Source organism: Pseudoliparis swirei, chromosome 22 (assembly GCF_029220125.1).
Source record: "Pseudoliparis swirei isolate HS2019 ecotype Mariana Trench chromosome 22, NWPU_hadal_v1, whole genome shotgun sequence".
NCBI lineage: Eukaryota > Metazoa > Chordata > Actinopteri > Perciformes > Liparidae > Pseudoliparis > Pseudoliparis swirei.
Genome location: NC_079409.1, coordinates 12,525,318 through 12,548,662, shown reverse-complemented (window position 1 = coordinate 12,548,662; position 23,345 = coordinate 12,525,318). Strand labels below are relative to the sequence as shown.

The 23,345-nt window shown below is 42.0% G+C and overlaps 1 protein-coding gene across 1 annotated transcript; it reads right to left on the bottom strand.

Annotated features, from left to right (window-relative positions):
* Positions 1–442: 442 nt before the first annotated feature.
* On the bottom strand, positions 443–22,630 carry fam171a1 (family with sequence similarity 171 member A1). Its single transcript, XM_056406025.1, has 9 exons — positions 22,343–22,630; positions 12,092–12,319; positions 11,307–11,399; positions 9,590–9,748; positions 8,821–8,997; positions 6,002–6,118; positions 5,621–5,735; positions 4,829–4,946; positions 443–4,513 (listed from the first exon to the last, which is right to left on the bottom strand). The coding sequence occupies exons 1-9, from the start codon at positions 22,449–22,451 to the stop codon at positions 2,957–2,959; spliced, it is 2,673 nt and encodes an 890-aa protein (XP_056262000.1). The 5' UTR covers positions 22,452–22,630; the 3' UTR covers positions 443–2,956.
* Between the last annotated feature and the right edge of the window lie 715 nt (positions 22,631–23,345).

Genomic DNA, 23,345 nt, shown 5'->3' with positions numbered 1-23,345 from the left:
ATACATTACCAATGTACCTTTTCTCAAGACCATAGTTGCATGGTATGAAGTACAACACTCAATATAATCATGATAAAACAATGGAACATAAGTCACTTAAACAAAAAAGGTAGAAACTACTTCCTAATGGCATCTTATCTGCCCATTTTATAATCAGAGATTGACATTTGAAATTTTTATTTTACTATTATCACTATCGTATCATATGTATAATATTCCTTAAAAAAAACAAGTATTTGGAATAATATTTAAAAGTGCGATATTGCCAGCACTCAATCCTGACAATCTTCTCTTTGGAGGAGAGTCCCTAAGGAAAACCACCTTATTAATAACATGACTTGACAAATTGAGGAAATATAACATCTCGGGCTGCAATTGACTTCTTTCATGTATTTTCAGTTTTACAAAACAAAGATACACACACACACACACACACAAATCATTCCAGTTTGGCGGTTTATTCAGAATAATAGGCTTCAAATATAATGCACACAACCAAGTTACACTCAAGATGCTGTAATGCAACTCCCCCCTCGAACTGGATGTTGGTGTGGGATACAAAGAGAGAAGAGGCCATTCACAACATCAACTCACACATCATTTAGACCAGGTACAGGAAAGGAAATAACTATACACACTGTAATATGATTGTATGACTATGTGAGCCTTGAGTAGATGTATGTTGATTATTGTCAGCGCTCCCTTGTGGCCACACAGTCTGACATTACCACGACCACCCTGGAGCACATAAAGTCATTTTAGACAAACATTCACCCTCTACAAACTAAACAAAAATGTAAAAAAATAGCACTTAAATGACCTGCAGTTTAGCTTCACGCCCAATCACACACATAGCTTTATCTATCCCCTACTACACTCTTTCTGTAAATCTTGAACTGCTTACTAAGACAGATTGGTGCCTTGCTGTCGAGGATTTTATGATTGCAGCAGCTGGTAGACATTTTTGAAAATGTCTGCAGTGTAGCTTGTAATACGCTAAGTTTACTGCATGCCTTCTTTCACAAGTGGGAGAGAAAGGGAGGGCTGAGGTAGAGGAGAAAAGATAAAAGCAAAAGAAGGTGAGAAATAAATAAGAAATTTGACATAGAGACAGGTTGTTCAAAGGCACTTGGAACATGAGGAAATGGTAAAAAAAAAAAATTAAGTAAGGTGAAACAGCATGCAAAAATAGTTTGGCTTCAGGAAAAAGCAGGTAAGTTTCTGTATCTCTAACAATAAGGCGAGTGAAGAAGAAAAAACTCTTAACATATTAAATAAAATAAAAACAGCCTATTTTAAAAGGGAAAAATACTTCATGTTGGCAATTTCAAATCATGATGAAAATTACAAAAAGGCAAGCAGCCGTATAAAAGTGATGCATAGCCTGAAGAGCAAAAATGTCAGTCAGTGGTTCAACAATTACAAAACCATTCATATTATTACACCGCAATCATTTTGGGTGGAACTACAGTTTTGCAGTGGTATTACATCCTCTCCCACAGCATAGTGGTGTGTCACATCATCTGTTGCAGTGTGGATAGTGGTTTAATTTTAACCCCCCTCTGTAGTTCATGTAAACACCAAACAGCCTTCTGGCGGACTAGATTCAATTCTAGCAACATACTTAAAACCATTCAAACTACAGGATTCACATGTTTACGTCAGGCCTGATTCTTGTGCAGGAACACGCTGAAACACTTTTACTGGCTGCAAAACGAGTAGAATCTCTTGCAGTATGTTGCACAGCTGCTACACAATCTGAGAAATTAGCGTTATAATCTAACTTTCAAGTAAAGTGTGTTATTTGCGGTCAGACGACTGAGGCCAATATGGCTCGAGAAAAAAGGCGCCTGTAGTTTTAAATTTTGTGAGAACCACCCATCATTCGCTTCAACAACAGTTCCTTTATGGTTACAAGGCTATATATATATATATATATAAAAAGGCATATATTTGTTGTGCATAAAATATTGAAATCTCTTGCCTCCACTGTCTATTCGTCTCCCTCAGGTAATGTGTACATCGTTCCTGATGAGTGGTCTATGCAAAGCGTCGTGAGGATGGCAAGTGGAGTACCACAGTGGATGTTCATGAAGGATCTGAATCGTTCCTTCATACTCTGGACTAGAACGGTATCCCAGTGCTGAAATGTTTTCTCAGTGCTCTATTCAGGAAAAATTAAAACTCACAATTTAAATGGTGATATCCTTCACGTTATGCTCTGGGAAACGGGGGACGCCGTGGTTAAAGGATAGGTTCACATTTGTATCTGTCTCACAACACTGACACGCCCACATCAATAGTTGCTGTCATTGTTCCTTCTGTCTACACTGGCAGCAACAAGATCCCATTCTAAAGTGATTTTAATATAAAAGACGGGGGACCGAATTCAACATCCTTCTTTCTTTTTTTTTGCATTTGCACTGTATCCATGCATGTTCACAGTAAATACAACTTGAACACGTGATGATTCTCAGGAGTTAAAGGAGCATCTATTTGCATCTATTTGCTATGAAGTGGTTTTCAGGTTACAGGAAGTGTAAGTCAGATTGAGTAAAACAATAAGTGTCCTGAGATGTTACTTCAGTTAGGTTTAAATCATTTTGATTTTTGACTTAAATTGCATCAGTTTACCAGTTTGAGAGATTGTAGGTATTTGTTTGTATTCACGCTAGTTATTTATGTTTAATGCATGTATTGTTGCTAGAATCCCTTTTGGATTAACAAAGTCCTCTACCTATCTAAAAGACACATTTTGGGAGATTCTGACTTGATTTGATGAATTCAGACGGCTCAAGTAAAGCAAAGAATAATGACTGGATTTGTTTCTTCAGGTAGGCCAGTATTCACAGGAGGAACAATCACACCAACTAGAACAACTTCCAATGTACATAAGGGCACGTGAGTATTTATTAAGAAAAGATGCAGTCCTATCCTTGAAGTGGTCGTCTGTGGATCATTTCATGTTGAAGGCCAGCAGGGGTCGCTCCTCTCTCCTCTGCCAAGGACTCTTCTTCTCCTCCTCTCCATCCTCGTGTGCTGCATCGTCGTCAGGAGAGACTGACATCAGCGCATGATCAGTCCTGAACGTCTCTCCCTCTGGTGTTGGCAAGGGAGGAGGAGACTCAGGGGAGGAAGAGGAAAGTGAGGGTGGTTCTTCTTCTATTTGTACCTCTTCCTCATCCCCCTGGCCCTGATCCCCTCTCTGCCACTCTGCTTTGGCTGACAGGATGGATCCTGTTATACTGTCCTGTGGGCTGCACTCTGGAGACTCCTCCTCGCTGCCTCCCCCTTCCACCAGATCATCCACATACACCAGCTGAGTGTAGGCCATGGCTGGTGCTGGGCCCTTCGACCGGTCAACTTCTCTTTCCTCCCGCCCTCCGTCTCTTCCCTTGCGGCCCACTCTTGGCTCGTTCAGGTCCACGCCGGAGTCCAGACTGGCATCGTTGCTGTTGCCACGCCTCCCGCCACGCTTCCCGCCGCTGCCATTACCTTGCTGACCTCCTCCGTTTGGCGTGTTGCTGTGACAACCCGCCCGCTGGAGATCGATGTAGGAGTGGCGAATATGAGCATTGGAGCATCCATCAAGTGAGACAAACCAAGCTCGTGGGTGAAGCAGAGGCTTCCCTCCTCTGAGCGCCATTAAAGTCTTTTCAGCCCACAAGGTGTCCTCAATGTTTATTTCCACGAGACCCGTTTCCCCAAGTGCTGCTGGGATAGACAGAGACTGCGACAGGCCGAGTCGTTCCCCGTCACCCTGCTTGGTCGGACATGGAGAACAGTCAGTGTGAGTTTGCCCCAGTGGCTGCTGGGAATGTGAGGCATTGAGCTCAGCCTGGATGGTCTCCAGGTCACTCTGCTGATCAGTCTGCAGGAGCAGGGCTTGACCAGACAGAGGGTGCTCCCCTGGCAGTCGCATGTAGTGTGCCGGGATCACCAGTGTAGGACGCACCCTCGGGTAGCCTTCTCCTCCACTCAGCAGGTCCACAGAGCCGCAGCAGAGCAGCTGGCCCGGCCGGGAGAGCAACGGGGGACTGGGGCGCTCCAGGTGGTCCACGGAGCGGGACAGCAGGTAGTCCGGAGCTCTGCACTCGCATCCCTCCCCTCTACTGGGGGAGTGAGGAGGAGAGGAAGGGGAGACGCAATCGACAATCCCGACACCGCTCAGATGGTTAGCCGCCACCAGGCCGTGATTGGTGGATGCGTCTGCAATGGGATTGCTGGATGAGCAGACGGAGGCGTACGATTGACGGTAGCCTCGGTCTGTTCCGCAGGAGAGGGCAGCCTTCAGCTGGAACGTCTCCGCAGACTGCAGGTCGTCTCTGCTGCGAGGCGTCAGATTGCCAAGAGATGATCCGTGGTGGCTGTTGCCCAGAGAGGAGCGGCTGTGTTTGCTGTGATGGATTAGGCTGTGCTGGCGATGATCGTCTTGGTGCTCATATGAGGAGGGCTTCAGCATTGGCGTCGTCATGTCGGGCTCAGTCGCTGCAGAAACAAGTTCCAGCTGCGCCTAAAGAGTGCATCACATACAACCGTTACACACTTTTTAAATATACTTCGTACAAAGTAAGATATAAAGCAGACACCAACCAAGGGAAACATCCCATCTAGTAAAGTAATCGTATCCCAGATCAAACACAAGAGCAATTTTAAACACTGTGGATTCTTCGTAGTTTGAGATATATTTGTTCTCCGCCCACCACGGGAATGTTTGATGAAGGATTCACTCGTCAGCTGGGCAGATGAGCCAGTATTTCCTCTAATGTTCACTACAACAGTGCATGGTCGACTAGCGACTGAACCGCTCTCCGTAAGTCAGACGGACCTCGTTGCTGATGAGGTCCAGGTGGGACATGGAGGTGGCCTGGTCCCTCGTACTGACGTCCAGACCAGAGGGCTGGGCCATCTTGCGGTGAGACCCTCGAGGCTTCAAACAGCGACGCCTGCGCAGCACAGAGACACAACAGAGATTAGGATTCAATCCGTTTGACTTTAAATTATTCTCCTCTCAAGAAATAAATCCAGGAACATAAATTGTAATTTGCACTCTGCTTTGTTTACATTTAGTTATTCAAACATTTTAAGTCACTCCATATCTTCTGCTTCAATCGAACCAGATATGACCTGCTATGAATAACTTTCCATATGAATTTTGACCATTTTGGTGGCGATCATAACTGAAGATTGGATAATAGGACAAAGAGTCACATGCAGACAAATATAACCCTTTAAGAGCTCATTATGTTCATTTTACAAAACTTTTCTAGTACATTTAGAGGCGAAATGTTGGCGAGAGGACAGTTTTCAGACCTGTCACTGGATGCTGAAGGATCTTTCTTAGCCAAAGGAAATCGATTTCTTTCTGATCCGAGACTAAAATAACTTTACCTCTAGTTCATGTTGAATTAAATGTGTCATATATTTAGTATACAGTGGACAATGTCAAGTACAAAAATAGTAACGCATGAATTAGTCAGCTATTGTGCATTCACATGTTCCACATATAATAACTGACTCATTAAAGTAAATTTCTGACACTGTTAAAATGTTGCCTTCGTTTCCTTGTTTTGGCATTTCAGACACGCTTTAGTGTTGCACTGGAAGGTGTTTCACACACCTGCAGTAGTACAGCAGGAGGCAGAGCAGGCAGAGCAGGATGAGAGCCATGCCTCCCAGTATAGCCAACAGGAACACGGTGTGGTACGTGCTGATGTCCTTCGCAAACACTGGACCTGTTGGTCAGACCAGAGGTCATGAAGAAAATTAATACTTTATGCAACAGCTTGAAAAGAAAACAACCTTTTTATTATTATGTATTTTTTACAGCCGCGACACCTCCGCCAGTATTGTTTTCACCTTGCAAAGCCTCAGACATACTTTCTGCAAACGGTTTCATTCATACTACACTTGAGGGTCCGTGAAGCCTCGGCATTTCAAGCAAGCGCATTTTCTGATCCACAAAATCTGTGTTGTAATCTGTGACACAGCAGTTTCTCACCTGAGTGGAGTGGGGACATGGCGGCCACCCAATATCCTAGCTGAGGAGCAATGTAGGTCAGACTGAGGTGGTTGCCGTCCCGCTGCACGTGACCCCAACTGCTCTTTATCCAGGCCCCTTCACACACACACACACAATCACAGGGCGCAAAATTAGATTTCCCAATAATGTTGTATAAGAAACCGTGTGTCCATTCACAGTGCATTAGAGGCAAAGTGACAACTCATTGACTTGCAGCAACCTCTTACCTGACTCTTATAAACGAGTAGCACTTATCTATGTTTAAATACTTTACACGGTAAGTTTAAGTTATTTATGTTTCAAAATATAAATGTGTTAATGTGGACAGAAGTACGATCAATCAACAGAGGGATTCACCAAGTTAGATTCAAAGCTTTCTAAGACCTTTTAACACTACTTATAATGCAATTTAGTACTGTTCTTGAATGACAGTATAATGGGAAACCAGTAGAAACAATATGACCAATCAATTATTCATAATGTCATTTCTCAGCAATTCCTAGCCGTATTCAATCAACTTAAAACCACTTTGGAAACAAGCACAAGGTTAACCTTTTTTTTGCTAAAATGTCCACTTTTGAAACGAGAAGCTTTCGGACTACTAGCAGTGGTGAATGTTTGCTACAGGTCTGATAGTGCAGAACTAAACTCAGATTGCTTTATTTTGGCAGTACTTTGCTCTCCCACATGGAGGCAGCATGCTCAGGCAAATGTCCCTGAGAGCCTTTGAATGGGAGCACGATAGCAGCTCCAGCAGTGCCAGTATAAAACACAACAAAGCCGGAGTCACTGATTGATTGGCTCACAGTAACTCTGCTCCAAGAGGAAACATTCAGTTGTGCCTTCACGCTTCCCCTCCTTTGGGTCTCAGGGCTTACATGGTGAACCACTTTGTTTATTTCCAGTTACACAACTTCAAGTGGTCAGGAATCTGAATCGATCTTTTGGAGGGAGGAAACAAAAAGAGGGAAGGAGAAAAAAACAAAGAGAGGAAACCAGAGCGAACAAAAAGGAGGAATGGAGGAAGATATGAGGGCTGTGTGACTCACCACACACACACACACACACACACACACACAAACGTACACACGCACACACCTGCCTGGGTTCACCCCGGCTGTCTGTTTCCACAAGGGAGTCCTCCCTCTCTGTATGGCTGACCCGTCACAGCGATATTTAATGACGCCTCAATACAATACACTGCACAGAGTCTGGCGACTGCTTAGACAATGCAGACATTTATAATGTAAATACAGCCTGTATATTACTTCAGCTTCTCGCCCACTCCCGCTAGGTCAACTCAGCTGACATGAGGGGGTTGTTGTAGTCTGCTCACCTGAGGAAGCTGACACAAGGTTTTTGTGTGTATCTTCCATGTGCACACTCTGTAAACACAACTACACTTCTTTGTGAGGGAGCTTTTATCTGCCTGAACTATTCAAAAAGGCACCACACAGATTTCAGAAGAAGTTCCTTTTTGTCTGTTTTCTGTCCTCAGTTTAACACGCATACATACATAACTGCACACACACACACACACACACACACACACACACACACACACACACACACACACACACAGTGAACCAACTTAGTCAGGAGGAGGGCCTCTCTGTTGTGTTACTTATTTGGTGGGTTGCTAAGTAACACAAGATGTAGCCCGGCGAGAGGGGTCATGGATAACTTCTGTAGTGGAAATACTCGCTGCTAGAGGCTGTGCGTATAGGCTAAGTCTGTGTGTGTGTGTGTGTGTGTGTGTGTGTGTCCTCAGCTTTTATCAAAACTCTTTTTATAAACTCTGGATTTTGATAATTTGGGCACTTTAAATAAAGCCTTATCATCTTTAAAACCATCACAGTGAAAAGATGGTTCAGATTTTCATCATTTATTGGCTCAGTTAAAATGTTCCTTGCTTAGCAAGAATTTCCGGATTTCATCACACATGCAGGTGAGACTAAAATATGTTTTATAAAGATTTAGATTTCTTTAATGTCAGAGATCACAGCTTATTTCTGCCGTCCCAAAATGGCCCAAATAAACTCAGTTATTGCAGGTGTAATAGATTATTCTGTTTAACTGCAATGAGATTAATAGAAAAAATGTTTAATTTTCGAGTACATATCATTTCACCAGAAACATTTTAATGGCTCCCTACAGAGCACAAACATAATGTACAGTAGATCTGTAATATGATCCTAATGTACACAGAGAAGGATGTTTTGTTTTGCAGACACGTCTGACTCAACTGATGATCTAATCACTGTCTTTCAGCTGCGCCTGTCCAAGAAGAACTGGGTGTGTCACATTGCAGGACGTCTGACAACACAGATTCAAGACTGGTGAGATAAACAAAGAGTCCAGAGAAGCTTGCAGGGTCTCAGCCGGAGGAGCCAGCACCACAGAGCTCTGAATTTAGTTAAAGATTTAACTGCTCCAGCAGATTATACATCCACGGTCCAATCTTGTGATGCCTGGCACTATTTGGGTTTTTGACTAGCAGATTAATGTGGAGCTGCATGTTGGTAATATTTTAATGGTCTTATGAATAAATGCATTCATCACTCGGCTGCAAAAAGTTGTGACCTCGCTGCACTGTGTGGATATGCACGAGGTTTGTGTTAATGCTTCTATTCTGATCATGTCCTAAAGCATTCGATCATGGAAGTGGATCTCATTTACATAGAAGTGATTATTGAACAGCACTGCACTTGTAAAAGGATTATTTTTCAGATATCTTAGCAGACGATACTAACATGGGTACGTAGATGAGAAAGTCGTAGAGCTTTTTTGTTACATACCAAAGCGCGGGTCAAATCTCCAAGCAGGGATGTAATCATTTTCCTTCAGGCCACTGTCAGCCAGCAGGGGGACGGAGACTGTGATTGGCTCGTTCACCTGCAGCTCCACTCCGTCGCTGGCCAATAAGTGAACAGAGATGGCTGCCACAGGAGTCAACTCAAACCTCTTCTCTGTCCCTGTGAGGGAAGCAGAAGAGTGTAAGAGAGGAGGAATGCACTAAAAAGGAGAGAGTGGGAGTAAAGGTGCACAGGAGGGGGAGCAGAGAAAGGAGTAACATGAAAAGGCGTAGATAAAGGAGAGTTGTAGAGAAAAGACAGACAGGAAAGAAAACAAAGGGAAAGACAGGAAAGAAGGAAACCGGATGGAGAGTGAAAAGACTGAGAGGGTGGAAAGTGTCACAAAGCACAAGTATGCTTGTGTTTCCTGGAGGGAGAAGGTAGGTGCTGTGGCGAGGGGGAGCTTTTGAGGGGTATTCAAGCTGAAGGACACACAAAGTCATACAACACACACATCAAGACATGGATGAGACTGCCTAAAAGCATGCAGGCTTGTGTTAGACAGAGAGCACCACACACAGGGGTGATTGTGTTTCAGGAGGTCAGATAGAGAGGCCTCTCCGGGGTAAAGTCTCTCTCATGTACCACTGCTTCTTCTGTTCTCTTCACTCCCCACACCCTCTCATCAGCTTCCTCTTGTCATCTGTGCCCGACTCGGCTTGGCCCTATTTCGTACATCGAGTCTGTTACCAGCTGCCGGTTCGTGCCTCACCTGTGCCGTTGCCGCTGAGGACCTGCAGGTGGGGAAAGTGCTGGATGTGCGAGAGGGAGCTGGCCACGGTGAGCAGAGCAGTTAGGTTGGCGTACGATGTGTTGGAGGGAAGACTCAGTGCTCTGCGCTGGAAATGAACACTGGGCTGAGGCCTGAAACCTTGAGGAGCGACAGAGAGAGACGTCAGAAAACATGGACACGTTGAAGCAATATCCACGTGTTTTAGCTTTAAAACTATTTTTAAAAGCTTTAGAAAAGATCACTAGCGCACATACAGACACACACACACTAGCCCTGCCGTTATTTGGCGCAGTATTTTAGCAATTTACAAAATATGATTTTACACAGCAAATATTTTCAGAATAATGAAATGTTAGGACAAAGCCTGTGATATGTGTAAATATTCAATAATTTGTTCATAATACTTATAAATGATGTAATTTACGTATTAAACACAAAAGTGTGCACTGACTTGGTGTTCATTTTTTTCACTTTATAGTTGTAAAACAAACTAAACATTTAAAAACGCAAATAAAATGTCTACTACAACAACTACTTCAGTTTCCAATTTAATTGAAATTCAAATCTGACAAAAATGTAGGTTATGGTTCTTTTCCTGGCAGCAGGAGTCCATCTTGCACACTGATGTCGTTTCAGGATGTTTTACAAGTCAAATCTCTACTCCTCGTGTTCTGCCTTTTCAGAAATATAGCAAGTTAGGCTTAATGGAGGAAACTATGCATCAATACAGTATATCGGCCAGTGTGATGCTTCTTTCTAATATTTTTTTGTGCAATTAATAGCTGCCTTTTCATCCCCCCCCCCCCCCCGTCCAGTCTCTGCCTGCGATTAACACATTATACTAAAACAGTGAAAACTACATTTAGCTGGACTCAGCAAGGTGATGTCATTGTGGTCCGACCATAGCGAGTGCACATTCCTGAGCAGTGAGACAAACAGCCAGCTGTATATGAGAGTTCACCGTCTCTAGTTGTACTCGACATGAAATGTGTCTCTGCAGTATGTACATCTTTGCACTCTTGAGGTTCAGGTGTGAGTGTTATTTCCCTTCTGAGAGTTTGTTTTCGTGAAAGGAAATGACCCCGTTTCTGTCCTTTGTGCGTTCCTTTCCTCAACTCCTCTTGTCTTTTTTTCCCTCCACTTTCCTCTCACCTCATCTGTTCCTCCTTCTGTTGGACACTACGCTGCCCATCCCCCCTTTCTCCTCTATTCTCTCCAACTGCTCCACCCACAACCCCTTATTCCAGCACATACTGTATCATCCTCCTCCTCTTCCCCGCCTTTTATTCTCTCTCCTCGTGCCACATGCCAAGGTTTATCCGTCCCCTGGGCACACAAGTTCACAACATCGTGACAAACAGTCTGTCTGAGGAAAGAAAACCACACTCCACTTTGACACGTGCTGTGACCAGTGTGCACTCAAGAGGTGTGCATGTTAATGGAGTCTGTATAGTTAGAAATCTGTGAAGTTTTTTTGTTTTTTTTGTTGGACAACCCAGCTGACACATTAAATGATTCCCCTGTTGGTGAGTCACACAAAAGACCCAACACACAAAGAAAGTCAGAAACTGTTTTGATTCTGCCTGAGTGAGAAAGCATTAACTAATATAATTACACACACCGTAACAAAGAGGCTGACTAACAAAGACAGACTCAGGATTTATATGTGTGCATGTGTGGATGGAGGATACACTACCTTGTAGGCCGGAAACAATCTCCACAACATCGTCATACACCATCAGAGTAGCAGCTCTTTCTGGTAGCAGGTCCAGGCTGATGGAGGAAAATACTGGAACACAAATAAATACCACAAAGTGTTCATACTATGTTAATGGACAGAATAAATACACACAATCAGAGAAGAAACAAGCTGCAGCAATCTACCTAGCCACTTTAATGATCGCTATCAGGCATAACAAGTCGTTAAATCATCTTTATAAATCTTTAATAGTCTTGCTTTGCATCCCGTCTGCTGTACAGGACACGAGTCTGACCCAGCAAACTGCACTTCTTTCCTCTTCCTTCCTTCCTTTCACTCCTCCATTGTTCAGAGCTGGTAAGCGTGATAATCCAATTGGCCGCCGTTCCGTTGGCTCATAATAGCCCCCCCTCTAGTCCACCTCCCCACTGCAACACACTCGTACACATACTTCACTGCCTCCTCTTGGGAGGTGTTCTCTCTGTGTGTGTGTGTGTGTGTGTGTGTGTGTGTGTGTGTGTGCGTTAGTGAAAGGGAAGCTTACGCAGCCCCCTTGCTGGGTTTTGGCATCTATTGTAATAAATTAGTAATGGAGCACTCTACTCAGAATTATCTCTCGCACCTGGCATAAACTGACACTGTTTCTTTTCCACACAAACATACACACATTAAACTGGCTGCACACGTTGATATCAATAACCTACAAGCCAAAATGCGCGTATTCAATAATACACCTCATACATTTGTTCTAAAATATCTCTCACACACACACACACACCTACCAGGTAATCTGGAGGGAGTCCAAGGCACAGAGTTCGGCACATATCCCCTTTTGGTTGCGGTGACGACCAACGGTGTCCCAAGGCGGTAGGGAAAGCGCAGGTAGGTGTTGCCGTCAGGTGATGAGGTTTCCGTGGTTACAGAAGTGTAGTTAGTGAAGAGCTGTATTGCAGCTCCTCCCAGGGGCTGGTGAGTGCTGGCATCGCTCAGGTGAACCTTCAGAGTCACCTCTGTGAAGAAATGGAGTGTTTACTGAGCCGTGTATGCGTATGTATGAGTGTTGGTGTGGAGAGACGAGTGGCACACAGACGTAGAGCTCAGTGGCGTTATATTCATTGCGGTCTCAAACAGTCTTCTTTTTCCCTGAGTTGTTTCAGTGCCAGACGCTTCGTCTTCAATAGACGGAGACGGCGTTCCATAACCCAGACAATCACAAAGAGATGGCCATTTCCTGGACTCTTGCCAATGTCACTTCCCCTCTAAAACAATGGACCATTTCCCTCTCAGAGAAGCCTCTCGGTCCACAGAGGGAAACAACTGTGTAAATATGAAGAGGACTTAAAGAATGTCCACACTCTGCCTATTGATGACAAGCACTCACACTAAAGGCGCCTATAAAACTAACAGTTCACAACATGGGGATTAAATAGTTTAATAAAATCTTCATGGCTTGTCTATAGACAAAATGATGAATTGAATACAAATCTATGAAATCTGTGAATTATTCAACAATGAAAATAGTAATTTGATGCAGCCCAATAAAACAGACAACGCCAATTTGTGCTACTCTCAAAATAAAACATGCAACACCCATTTGTGCTGCACTCTCGTTGTGAAAAAATGTTGCTAAACAATAAAAAAGTTATTGCCACTGTGCCGGTAATCTGCCGTTACATAATCTGTGTCAGCAGATGCTGTTGCATGGATGCTACTTTGCATCAGTGATTGTTGTTATTAAGGGTAACGTAATGATGCAGCTGATGACGAGGGGCTGATTTGAATTTATTTAATATACTGATGAGTAGCATATGAATTGGGGTCAATGTTTTATCCATAGAAATTGATGTTCTACACACACACACACACACACACACTTTTGTATTATAAATATAAATCTGTAAAGTAACTATAAGTATTAAATAAGTGGATGGAAAAAGTTACGTGTATATATATATACACACAGACAAATATTAGGAATACAAATATAAAATGTAAATATGAAAGTAATGTACTCAAAACTGTACAGCACTTGAGTAAAAGTACTTAGTTACTTTCGCCAACTGCCGAACAAGGTACGCACACATCTATGTAGAGATAGTGGGGCAGATAACTGTAACAATCGTTCAAAAGTGGATACAAGCACCAAATTTGGTATATGTATCCCTCTGGGGTCATTAATTAAATAAAGAACGTTAGCCACTTAAATTTCAAAAATGGCCCCCATTTTCCAAGATGGCTGCCAATTTTGCTGCTTGACAGACATATTCTGCCACAGAATTGTACCCATGGGACATTTTTACCATTAAATCCTCTATTATTTGCCCTTGGAACATCAATAATGTAAAAGATCGTAATTGGTGACATCTAGTAAATAACATGGAAAAAGACAGAAAAATGATTTAATATGAAGAATGTTTAATAAACAGAATGTATCATGTTATTGAGGAGGTTAGATCTATTTAGTTTTTCTGAGACATCTAAAATGTTTGAAAGTTCATTGCAGTTTTTTCTAGTCCAGACACCTACAGCTGCACAGAGCTGTACAGATAAGACCAAACTGGTAACATTTGCATCTTCCTTTGCATTCTACCTTGCATCCACATTTGGTCAGCTGCTGGCAACTCTCTGCTATTGGTGATAGCTCTGTCCAGAGGACCTGCCACTGATCATCTTTCTTGGTCCATCCCCACTCAGAAGGACTCTCTGGTTCTGGTTGAAATGCTGTTGCCTGACTCCAAATGCAGCCTGCCTGGTAGGCTGCACGCTTTACATGCTGAAGCAATGCCGCTTTAGTCAGAGGAATGGCTTCGATGACCGCTGTTTTCTAAGCAAACAAGTCCAACCTGGCATCATCCACTCCTGCTGCTTCACTGGATTTGTCAGACATCATGACCACAAACCTTTCTAAAGTCTTCAGGTCACTGTCATCTATTCTTGGTGGATAGTGGCTGAGTTTGGTGAAGACTTCAGAGGCTTCATCAAATACACCCCACGTTTGCCAAGCAGTCTTCTTCCCTTTGCCACGGAAGGCTGAAACAACATCACAGCCTGTAAAGGCATGGAAGAAAAGGATTCCTCTTCTCTCTCTTCCGATACACTGACAGAGGTCATGTACAGGGATCCACCTCATGTTCACTCCTTGACCAAAAGCAATCCATAACTGTTGTAGACCTGCTGCTTGAAAAACTGGTAAAGCACTGACTGCTATAACAAGGACGTCTATCACTGGCTTTGATCATGATGTTTTTGCTGCCATTTTGGACTGCATGCTTGGCATGGACAAAGATCCTGGTGTCCGCTTCCTCATGTGGGCATGAACTGACTTCATCTAGGTTGATGGACTGATTGCTGACAGCTTGCTCCTCTTTGGTCACTATAAGCACATTTGGTGTCAATGTTTGTGCAACCTTGTCAGCAAGGAAGTGGAACAACTCAGTTTTATTGTTGTCATTTCTAAGAAAGTTCCGCCAGTTAGTTGGTATTTTGCCATTGCTGGTCACTTTCCTTCTGGCTCCATGTCCTCTCTTAGACCTGGTCTCTGCTTTCAGACTTGATTGCTGGTACACGTCAAAGACTATGTCTGTTCTCTTGTATTTCGCAGAGTATGCCTGTACTTTTGGGAGAAACTCAAATGATGCATAGTCGTCAAATGTCTTAGAGCTCCGTGGGGGCAAACTGTTGAGTGCTGAGCCATCAATGATAATGGTTTCTACTTCTGGTTTGGTATCATAGATTTTGACAAGAGACTCAAGTATGGCTGCCAACTGAGCTTTTTGAACAGTGTGGAGCCTCCCACCATCACTCAAGGCAGTTTATTATACCTCACAATTAGACTTATCTTTAGATTTATAAAGTGTATGGTGTTGTGTATCATTGTAATCCTTGACCATCAAAACATAGGGGTATACATTACCACTTTTCATTTATTGTGTTTGGCTGAAAAGATACGACGCAAAATACAGAATTTGGTTATGGAGGAAGGCAAAATGGTGGCCATGAATGCCACAAAGCATTCAATGATGCTGTCTATGGTATCATTGCAATCCTTGACCATCAAAACATAGGGGTTGACATCATCTTATATGTACTTTGATGTTTTTTTCAGGAGATATCATGGAAAACGCATATTTTGATAATGGCGGGAAATAAAATGGCCGCCGCGGCCGACATGAGCTTTTTTTGCGTTGGCTAACGTTCTTTATTGGAAGAGCAGTATCCATAGAGTAATTGTGCCAATGTTGGTGCTTGTATCCACATTTGAACGATTCTTCATCAAAAAATGCTGTTATCTGCCCCACTAAGAGGCAAACTGAGGTTAATTACATCACAAGACGGAAAAAAAGTTTCAGTTTTATATCCCAAAGGTACAATAAAATCAAACAAACAAACCCACAACCCTCTCTCAGTCTTTAGCCTAAACCCTGGTTGATGATTGGCTCCTGGTTGACCCACAGTGACCTTTCAATTAAGGCTGAAAGGGTTTCTCCCTTCACCTAAACATGCCCACCTCCCCCATACTCACTGGAACTGAATTTCATCTTAACCCTTTCTTGTAACCCCACCCTCTGTGACACACACACACACACACACACACTCCACATACCCCTGACTAGACGGATCCCCCTCCCCCACTCAGAGATCCTGCGGTCAGCTAGGAACTACTATGACAGATCTGGTGAGAGTTCAGCCCGAGTGCAGCAGGCTCCACCTAAAAACAGAGCGCTGCACCAAATGATACCTTTGCATGGGAGGGAGTAAGAAGAGCAACAAGTCATTTTCAAACCACACGCATCATTCCCCCGAGAGGTCTGGTGTGAATATTTGCTCTGTGGCTGCTTTCTGACCCTTCACTCCATTCATATTGCATTTGCACTGTCACAGCAAAAAGATGTCTGACAAATACTTCCCATAGCATTAAGAACTGGTGTGTGCATGCTTATGTGCATGCTTGTGTGTGTGCGTGTGTGTTCACAGAGAGAGATCGTGACCTCACTTCCTGTCCCACTCCCAGTGATGTGTTGTTAGGGGTACCAGCTGTGCTCACTTAAAAAAAACTCCCCAGGGAGACTCCAGATTGACAAATGCAACAGTCCACCTCCCAATCCTCATCCGATAAATCACTACTGTGATGACATCATTGTTAAACAAGCTAGAGTCTCCTCTGCGCCAACACACAGGAGAGGAGATGATGTTCAACCTGAAGAATGACAGAAGACCTCGATTCTGCAGCTAAACCAGCATCTTTAACTGTCCCTCGCTGTATTGACTCCTCACCCGAGTGTGTGGGGCACCATATGGAGGGCACAGGCATCAGAGAGAGTTTTGCCTGACCAACGCTGTGATCTCAGACCAATTATCCCAGACAGCAGCAGCCAACGCAGCAGGATGGTTGAGTGTGTCGAAATGAAAGTAGAAAGATAGGAACCAAAGAGGAGAAAACAGGGAAGACAGAGTGTGTCTGTTTTTCAGTCCACTAAGACTGGAATTAATGCGAGCTCGGTGCATTAATCGGAGGTTACAGGGAGGCGAAGCATTTCTGCACCATAAAAGTGAGGTGTGATAAACTGGAAATGCCTGGTATGGCTGGCATCTGTGGGGTGTGTGAGGGGGTTTGGTGTTCTTCCAAACAGAGGAGGGGGGAAGCAGATGCTTTCTGCACACGAGGCGGATTTGAAAGCTCGTCCGCAACATCCAGTCGAACTACGTTCAGCCGAGTGGAGCGACTTCTCACACGTTGCTGGACTTCCAAGTGATGTCAGTGGAACAAACGCAATTATTTTGTGTATAATTAATCTGTTTTTGATGTGCATTTTCAGTAAGCACATACAAATTAAAAAAACTTCAGGGGAAATATTCTGAATGATTTTTAAGCTTGAGTTTAAAAAGATGGATAACAAATAAAAGCCAAATGCAACTGAAACAAGCCCAACTTAGTTTGCGACTTAAATATTACTCAAGCTTCAACTGAATATAACAACAGTTGGGGCTGATATAATTGAGGAAGGCTGCAGTCTCCTCATTACATAGATATCATGTGGTGTTCCGCAGGGGTCAATTCGTGGACCAAAATTATTTGTACTGTACATCAATGACATATGCAATGTTTTTAAATATTGAATTATGTTATTTTTGCTGATGATACAAATGTATTCTGTGCAGGGGGAGAACCTTCAGCAGCTGTTGGAGGTTGTCACAGCAGAATTGAGCAAGCTAAAGTTGTGGTTCGATGGAAATAAATTATCAGTAAACATAAAAAATAAAAATAAAATGTTTTTGATAAACAAAATAAACATTCGAAGACTGCGGTATAATTAATGTTTGACAGTGTTATGCTGGAAAGAGTATACAAGAAGATAATTGTAGGTGTGATAATTGACCACAACTTTAGCTGGAAACCACATATCAAGTATATCAGTTCCAAGTTAGCACGTACTGTGGGGATAATATGCAAAACAAGGCACCAACTGAACTATAAATCATTGCAGACATTATATTACACTCTCATTCTACCATATATGACATATTGTGTTGAAGTGTGGGGGAACACCTACAAAAGCACCCTACAGTCAAAATGCATCATGCAAAAGAGAGCAATAAGAAGAGTGAATAATGTAGGATATCGTGAGCAGACCAATGCACTGTTCTTAAAATCACGTACACTGAAATGTAGGGACTTAGTAGAGCTCAAAACAGCACAAATTCTGTATAAAGCAAAACATAATTTACTTCCTGGCAATATTCAATAAATGTTTAGAGATAGAGAAGGGGAGTCTGACTTAAGAGGGAGATGGAATTTGAAACAACCAATTGCTCATACAACTCTGAAGCATGTGCATATCTGTCTGTGAGGTGAAGCAGTGGAATAATTTAAGTGATGACATCAATGAAAGTACAAATCTGGTGCAATTTTTAAAAAAAGTTTAAAAACATGACTGAAGTATAGACTTGACGGTATTGATAAAGCATAAGAAGTAACAGTTTATGGGGACAAATGCTTGAATTTCTGGTTGTTTGTTATGTTTTTGTTATATATATACATTTATATACAGGACTGTCTCAGAAAATTAGAATATTGTGATGAAGTTCTTTATTTTCTGTAATGCAATTAAAAAAACAAAAATGTCATGCATTCTGGATTCATTACAAATCAACTGAAATATTGCAAGCCTTTTATTCTTTTAATATTGCTGATTATGGCTTACAGCTTAAGAAAACTCAAATATCCTATCTCTAAATATTAGAATATCATGAAAAAGTATACTAGTAGGGTATTAAACAAATCACTTGAATTGTCTAATTAACTCGAAACACCTGCAAGGGTTTCCTGAGCCTTGACAAACACTCAGCTGTTATAAATCTTTTTTTTTACTTGGTCTGAGGAAATATTCAAATTTTATGAGATAGGATTTTAGAGTTTTCTTAAGCTGTAAGCCATAATCAGCAATATTAAAAGAATAAAAGGCTTGCAATATTTCAGTTGATTTGTAATGAATCCAGAATGCATGACATTTTTGTTTTTTTAAATTGCATTACAGAAAATAAAGAACTTTATCACAATATTCTAATTTTCTGAGACAGTCCTGTATATAAGGTTCTTTGGAACAAGTTTTTTAAGCAATCATAGGTTAGGGCACCTATAAGCTAGATAGCTTCAGCCTTAACCCTTTCGGTTAGCCACATGTATCTTTCTTCTTTTTTTTTATTTTCTGGTGGTTGTATATTTTGCTGATCGAAAAAAAATTAAATAAACTCAAACATGTCTATACAGTTGTTATATCATGATACAAACATAAACCGTACAATATTTTCATTATATTTCGTAGACTGTTTCCCACCATTTGAGGGTTAACTGGCACTTTTTAAATGACTTCATCTCCATACCCTTCTTTTTCTCCTTCAATGACTTAATGGCATCCAACTGGAGAAAATGCTCAACAATGTCAAATTGGTTTGGGTTAGAGGAGATCAAATCTTCATCAAATCACAATTATATGTTTAGAAGAGTGAGAAGACGGTAACTGCAAATGTATTCATCACGATCTGAAGCTAGAGCGCTTGGTTGAGTACGAGAGGAGACAGAAACCATGTGACAAGAACTCTAAGATTGGCATGTTTAAATAAAACATATATCATAGTATTATACTATAAATGTATCCTTAAAAAAAGAAGCAATGCAGTCAAGGATTAAAGTAGAGGAAACCTACACAGATGCATGTCAAGTTCAAACTCCAACAAACTGTTGTGTGATTCTGGATTCATAACTAGTTCAACCACTGCAACAAAAAAAGAAGAGAAAAACACAAGAACTGAAGCTAAAAAATAACAAACATCTGATTCTCAGTGTGGTGATTTTCTAAAATAATAATTAGACATTTTAAAAAATGTTATGGGAATGAAATAAAGAATACACAAAAGACCAATGCAATTAAGAATGAATCATCCACAGGGACAAATGACAAAACATGTCACAACATGATGTGGAAACGAAGAAAACACACACAAAACGCTGCCCCATGAACTCCAGCTCTGCCACTATAAGAAAAGGGCCATCAAAAGGTGTACAGTCTGCTATTTTTCCTCATCTTAGATTAAAGGTGAGATTAGATAGCGACGGTTGATCCCATTAACTCAGCAGGGGACCCAGCAATGAGGTAACCGTATCATGTCTCTGGCTGCAGAGCACATGGACTCGCTTCTTCTTACTACAGTACATATTACCATCCACATATTGCATAATACATCATTAATTCTTTACTACGGTACATATTACCATCCACATACTGCATTATACGCCATTATTCTTTACTACGGTACATATTACCATCCACATATTGCATTATACGCCATTATTCTTCACTACAGTACATGGGGCGGTTTTAGCTCAGTGGGGTAAGAGGGCCGTCCTGCAACCGCAGGGTTGTGGGTTCGATCCCCGCTCTCCCCATTAGTTGCAAGTCGAAGTGTCCTTGAGCAAGGCACTGAATAAAAGTGTATATTCTATATTCTATTCTATTACCATCCACTTACTGCATTATACGCCATTAACTCTTTACTACAGTATATATTACCATCCACATACTGCATAATACGCCATTAACTGTTATGCTTTTTGGCTCAGTAGGTTGTTGCCCTCCCTAAACAGTATGCTTTCTCATGACCTGGTGTATCTCCCCCAAAAGGGATCTGCTGTTGGCACTCACACCAGCATCTCAGGATTACAATCATGTTTGGCGAGCTGGTGACAATACGTTGGATTGGTCTACTTCCTGGAAGCCCTTGTCCAGCTTCAGTGAATGTTTGTCTGCGAGAGATGCAATGCCATGCCTATTATGGGCAGCAGTAATGTGAGTGAGATCTATATCTGCGGGTAGATTGTCTGTCTGGCTCCACTCATCCATGTCGTCTGCTGGACAGTCCCGGAGAAGTCCTCAGTATCGACCTGAACATAACCTCCCCCGGGACAATTGAAGGTCAATCTGAGACAAAGTGAACACCAGAGAAGGAGAGTGAGAAAGAAAGAGAAAACAGAGAGCAGAGAGGCCTGGACAGACTTTACCTTTTTCTCTACCAGAGCGTGTTGTTGTGAATCTAGCTAATTGTCTTGATCCCAAAAATGCCTGAGGACAATCCTTGAAGGAGAACTACTTCAAAAGCACCTAAACTGATCACGAATATAAAATATCAGAAACCAACTTGATAAAAATCTTTGCTCCGCATTACTTTTTAAAAAGCATGACTGATTTACAGCATCAGTTACTGTAGGTTTACATCCTGTAAAGTAAACACAGTTGTCGTGAGAAGACCAAACGAACACCCAACAGAAAAGTAATACAGACAACGTGTGCGATGTTTGCATGCAAGAGATACAAGTGACGGATAAAAACAGATGTGGCTCCATTTTAGAAGTTACTATGACAGGGAAGCTTTGAAGTTCGTGACTGAATGAGCCGCCAACATATTATTGTGATTCATGCTGGCTTTAAAAATGTTGAATGGCTCGTCTGTTGTAAGTGACATGATTCCTTTAGAAAACACTGCTATCTGCCTTTAAACAACATTTTTGGATTTAACTCCTTGAAGCAACAGCTTGTCTTCTTCCGTCTTCTTTTATTTTTTTTTTTTTAAATCAAAACCCTGGTGATTCTCAGTATATATGTATTACTTAGCAGGGTGGATTATTTTCTTTTCTTTATAGGTTTGTCTTTAAAATGTCAAGAAATATTAAAATAATAATAATAAATCAGTTGTATGTCATATTTTCACATTGGAAAAGCTGGGGCCAGAGAAGGTTTGGCATTTTAGCTTAAAAAATGACTAACTATTAATCAGTGATCACTATTGATGATGCCCAATTCTTAAATATAAACATAATGGTATCTATTGTCAGCTGATGCTTTGGGGGTTGTGTTGGTTAAGTCAAACAAGTAATCTTGGGCTCTGGGAAATTGTGATTTTAGACAATTTCACAACAAGTAAATAATCATTAGTTGCAGCTCCACCACTAAGACCAATTGTAAAGTTTGAACTTGTTGGACTCCATCTACTTCCGGTTTGACACCTGAACCAGGTGGTTTGTTGCAGTCACTGACTTAAACCTAAATAACACACAGAAACAACAGAACAGCAACCTCCTTCCACAAAGGGAAACGTCCAAACAGCGAGAGCCCTTTAAGCCGCTAGAGGTCCGCACCATGGTCCATCTTCCCAGAGAGACGCTCACAAAGAGAAAAAGAGGGGTTTCTGAACCGCTCAAAGGACACATCGCAGCAGCTGGACTCGCCCCCTGCTGCCTTATTGCGGACAATATGATTGCATGTTGACACTGGCAGCGCAGTTCACACAGATAGTACTACACCGCAATGAAAACACATGAAACCCCAGATAACAAACATGTCAGATAAGTTATCCTTCAGCCTCCAGCTAACTTGCTAAAGCTAAGTTCAGGTCACATCAGCACCCCAGCGGGTTAGCACCAACATCAGCCCCCAACATGTCGGGAGACCGGGGCACTCAACGCGTCAAAGCACTTTTACCCTCCGTGGCTGCGCCCTCCGGCGACGTTTTGGCGTCCGCTCCGGAGCCGAGGAGTCCCACCAGGAAGAGGACAGCCGCAGCGGCTCGTCTCCGGTCCGCAGCCCGCATCGTTGCAGATGCGAGTATCAAAACAAAAAAACAAAAAGTAGAAGCCAAATCTTTTGTTTTCACCAACTCACTGAGCTGCCACCATGAGCGCACACTGGGTTTATTCCGCAGAGGGGGCGACTCTCCATGTTTAGCAGCATCAGCCTGTGAATCCGTGCTTCCCCCGAGCCGTCGTGCATCCCTCGGCCCTTGTGCCGCGACGTCGGTTTTCTTTTTTTTCATCGACTGGTCAGGGAGGAAGACGGCCCCCTTTCCTCTGAGCCACATGCCCGAGAGCAGCACCAACAGGAGGCTCCTTGCGCTCATGTGAGGACCTCCAGCGCCACCTGGCAGACAAACAGGGGACAGTTTCTTCCGCCTTGTTTTCCTTCATTTTCTTATATTAGATATACACAACACATATATAATATTCTCCTAATGTTGGGCTCAAAATGACAGAGTCCAAAACTGACAACATGTAGTCAAAGATTTAACTAAATGATTCAATAAATAATAATGTTCGTCAATTAAATAAATCGGACAATGAAGGACACATATACATATATTATATTTATTTAAGCACAACATTAATTGATACAACCAATTCAAACTTTCTTATTTCATAAATTTGATATTTTCACGATAAACGTATTCATTTAATTAGTAATCATATGTTTTGATGTATTCAGTTTTATTTTTGATTTGTCTGTTAATCTTTTATAAAAAATATTGTTTTTAAAGAATTCACAACAGAACACGAAATGCTAATCTCCTGATGTTGGGCTGATAATCATTAAAACACAAAACTAACATTAAAAAGATAAATTAAATAAAAAGGTTATCAGACCAAGTCCAAAGTACAACTAAATGCATCAATAAATCATATGTTTAGTTATAATATTATGTATAGTGTAA

Excerpts from the sequence above, each read along its gene's own strand:
- fam171a1 (XM_056406025.1), bottom strand. The coding sequence starts at position 22,451 with ATGCGGGCTGCGGACCGGAGACGAGCCGCTGCGGCTGTCCTCTTCCTG. Across the intron at positions 8,998-9,589 it reads CCTCAGCGGCAACGGCACAG|GGACAGAGAAGAGGTTTGAG; the intron begins GTGAGGCACGAA and ends CTTCCCTCACAG. Across the intron at positions 4,947-5,620 it reads CTCCTGCTGTACTACTGCAG|GCGTCGCTGTTTGAAGCCTC; the intron begins GTGTGTGAAACA and ends TGTGCTGCGCAG.